The sequence below is a fragment of the Octopus bimaculoides genome, chromosome 2 (genome assembly GCF_001194135.2).
Source record: "Octopus bimaculoides isolate UCB-OBI-ISO-001 chromosome 2, ASM119413v2, whole genome shotgun sequence".
Taxonomy (NCBI): domain Eukaryota; kingdom Metazoa; phylum Mollusca; class Cephalopoda; order Octopoda; family Octopodidae; genus Octopus; species Octopus bimaculoides.
Window position 1 is genome coordinate 154,961,312 of NC_068982.1, and position 3,786 is coordinate 154,965,097.

Genomic DNA, 3,786 nt, shown 5'->3' on the forward strand with positions numbered 1-3,786 from the left:
AGGAGATATCATAGGATATATTTTTAATCTTAAGGTGATAAATGTAAGTTGCCAGTGACGTGTGTTTATAACTCCAATCAGGCTATCTTGGTAAGCATATATATATATATATATATATATATATACATATTTGTTTTGCAAGATTTTTTATGTGAAATCGTGTGTTGAAACAGATGTTGTTGTACTTGGGGATGGTCATATTGCCAGTTTAGCCAATAAAAACACACGCACTGTATATTTGGTGTTAATTTTTTTTTTTTCAGCTTTATATTACATTAATCTTAATCTTAATCTTATTTCGGCCAGAGTTCTTTCGTCACACTTCTGTGACCTCATCAGTGGTCCTTTGTTTCCTTCTTTCTTATGTGTGTCTCACCTTGCTAACTATCAGTTGACTATGGCTGATAGTTAGCAATATGACCATCCCCAAGTACAACAACATATATATATATATATATACATATATAATCTGACACATTCTCTCTCTGTCTCTTTTATTTCTCTCCCTCACTATCTCTCACTTTTTCCCTCACTCTCTCTCTCTCTCTCTTTCTCTCTTTCTCTCTCTCTCTCTCTCTCTCTCTCTCTCTCTCTCTCTCTCTCTCTCTCTCTCTCTCTCTCTCTCTCTCTTTCTCAAGCTCATTCTCACTATTAACCCATGCCTCTGGGTTTCCTTTTTTCTGTTTTTGTTTTCCTGTCCATATTTCACATTAGTTTCACACACATACATCTGTAGGAAGTATACTTAGTTGAATTGAGACTGTAGGGTAGAGATGGCAAACTTATGACGTGCTATGGGTTTTTAAGTAACAAGCGATGGACTTCGAAAAGAAACTACCCTCCTGAAATATCATGTTATACAAAAGCATATCCCTGCATATCTATAACTGAAATACATGTAATTCATACGCCAATATCAGAATTATTAAAATAAACAATATTTTCGACACGTTGTACAAAAAGGCTCGCCATCGTTGCTGCAGTGGTTAAGATATAAAGATAGCTGAACTAGTACTAAGATGTTATTGTACAATAGTAGGGATGCACATGAAGTTCGACCTTAAAACGAAATGAACTGCGAACGTCTGTCACCACATCGTCCTTAGTATAAATTCCACACAACATAATACTATAGCAAAGATTCCACATTAATTCTTTCTGATATTTGACACAAGGCCAGCAGTTCTGAGAGAAAGCGAAAGTTGATCACATCGACTCCAGTGCCGAACTGGTACTTATTTTATCGATCCCGAATGGCCGAAAGGCAAATTCGACTTTCGCGGAATACTAAATTATGTAATACTAGATTATAAACATCAGTTTATGTAATATTCTACCATTCTAATACTATTGCATATATACCACAGTATGTAATTCTACAGTTAAATATTAAACTGTTATACTATAGGATAAATACTATATCATGAAATACTATTGTATAAATTCCATCAAATAAATAATTATGTAATAATGTAACACATATCAAAATTGGTAATACAGTAGTATTGTAATATAATTGCATAAATACCATACAGCGTAATGCTATAGCATTTTATTACTACAGCATAACTTCTAAGCACATTATGTAAAACGATAAAACAATCAACATGCTATATAATACTTTAGCATAAATACCACATAAATGTAATACTCTCATGTAAATAATCTTTTCTACTAAGGGCACAAGGCATGAAATTTGGGGCGGGAGGATTAGTTGATTATATCGACCCCAGTGTTTCAATAATACCATATAATATATACTACAGCATAAACACCACAAATGCGGTATAAATATCTCATTGTGCAATACTATAGTATAAAAATCCAAATTTACGATAATGGTTTCACATTTTTGCGCAAGGCTAGCAATTTTAGGGGGAGGACAAGTTAATTGCACCGACTCCAGTACTTAACTAGTACTTATTCTTATCGACTCCGAAAGGATGAAAGGCAAAGTCGACCTCAGCGGAATTTGAATTCAGTGTGTAAAAACGGACAAAATGCTGCTAAACAGCATTTTGTCCTGCGTGCTAGCCATCCTGCCAACTCACCTCCTTAGTCACAATTTATGAGAATGTAGCATTAATACAGCTTTGTGTAATAAGTGTTTCCACTATAGGCACAAGAGAAGTGGGGGCTAGTGGATTACATTGACCCCTGTGCAAAACTGATACTTTTTTTTTATCGACCCCGTAAGAATTAAAGGCAAAGTGTAACTCGGCGATATTTGAACTCAGAACGTAGAGCCGAAAGAAGCACTGCAAAGTATTTTGCCCGGCTTGTTCGCTGCCTATGTAATAATATTGTAGCATTGCAATAACATAGCACAAATACTATATTATGTTGTACTTCAGCATAAACACTATAATACAATTCTACATCATTACTAACAACTAATCTTCACACCAAATACACGTCGCCTATATTAATTTTAACAGCGACAAAGCTGATATCCCAGTACAGATTACAGATCTCATTTGTTTAAATACAATTATAAAATATATAAAAGAAAATATTGCTTACCAAGACAGGCATTTAAACCCTTCTTCTAAGGTACCAACGAATTCATTACAGGAACTCTCTTTGAAAATATCTTCTTCGTCCATTAGATCCGCAAGGCTCTTGCGACGCCTTTCACGGGATTTTTGAAGTAGAGAACTACTGATTTCTTTAAAACCGTGAGCAAATTCGTCAACACTAATGCGTCCGTCTCCGTCAGTATCCAATTCTTCGAATACATTATTTAGCTCATCCGTTGACATGTCAGTACATACTGTCGCTAATTCAGACTGGTCAATATATCCGGAACCATCTAAGTCACATGCCCAAAAAAGCTGTTGCAAGTTTTGTTCGCCTTCGTCTTCGTTTTTCTTCTCCATATGGTGTAACGCCATTAAATCGTACCAGTGCAGAAGTGAAATCACTAAAGCAGACGATAAGATATTCAGCAGCAATTATTTTAGTTATTGCAAAAAATGAATGATAAATTGCTATCGAAAGACTTTTACTTTTCTTTTCTTTTAACTTTTATTTGTTTTAAAACTACCTTTCTTTTATTTATCAATCAGTCTTTATCTCGGTTGCATAATTTTTTTATCGTCCTGAGAAATTTTTTTTTTTTCGTTACTCTTATCGTTATTTTTATTTCATAAATCCTTTCTCGATCTTATTTCTTAATTTTCATATCTCGTTTTTACTTTCCTCTTTTCTTTTCTGTCTCTCTCTCCCTCTCTCACCCTTTCTCTATTTCTTTTCTTTTTGTTAAATCCTCTTTCAATTTCACAAGATCTGCGTCAAATCAAAACGGACAGCAAGAAGGACAATGGTAAATCAAAACCAAAACTTTTGATGTTGCTTTAACCCGTTGGGTGGAACCATAGATTGTCTCGGAACATCGTTCTTACCAGTTTCCTGAAAGAATAAGGGGAAAATTAACTGAGAGAGAGAGAGAGAGAGAGAGAGAGAGAGAGAGAGATTTATATATACAAATACATATATATATACATACTGATACAGATAGATAGATAGATAGATAGATAGATAGATAGATAGATAGATAGATAGATAGATACATTCATACATGCATGCATGCATACATACATACATACATACATACATACATACATACATACATACATACATACATACATACGTATGTATGTACAGAGAGAGAGAGAGAAGAGAGAGAAGAGAAAGAGAGAGAAAAGAGAGACAAGAGAGAGAGAGAGAAGAGTGAGAGAGAGAAGAGAGAGAGAGAAGAGTGAGAGAGAGAAGAGAGAGAGAGAG

At 34.5% G+C, this 3,786-nt stretch overlaps 1 protein-coding gene across 1 annotated transcript in view; it reads right to left on the minus strand.

Moving 5' to 3' along the window:
- LOC106878233 (ras and EF-hand domain-containing protein homolog) overlaps positions 1–3,786 on the minus strand; it is a 99,828-nt gene that overhangs the window by 57,770 nt on the left and 38,272 nt on the right. Inside the window, exon 2 of the mRNA XM_052965895.1 lies at positions 2,524–3,411. Coding sequence (XP_052821855.1) covers positions 2,524–2,894 — 371 coding nt within the window. The 5' untranslated portion in view covers positions 2,895–3,411. The remainder of the gene's footprint in view (positions 1–2,523; positions 3,412–3,786) is intronic.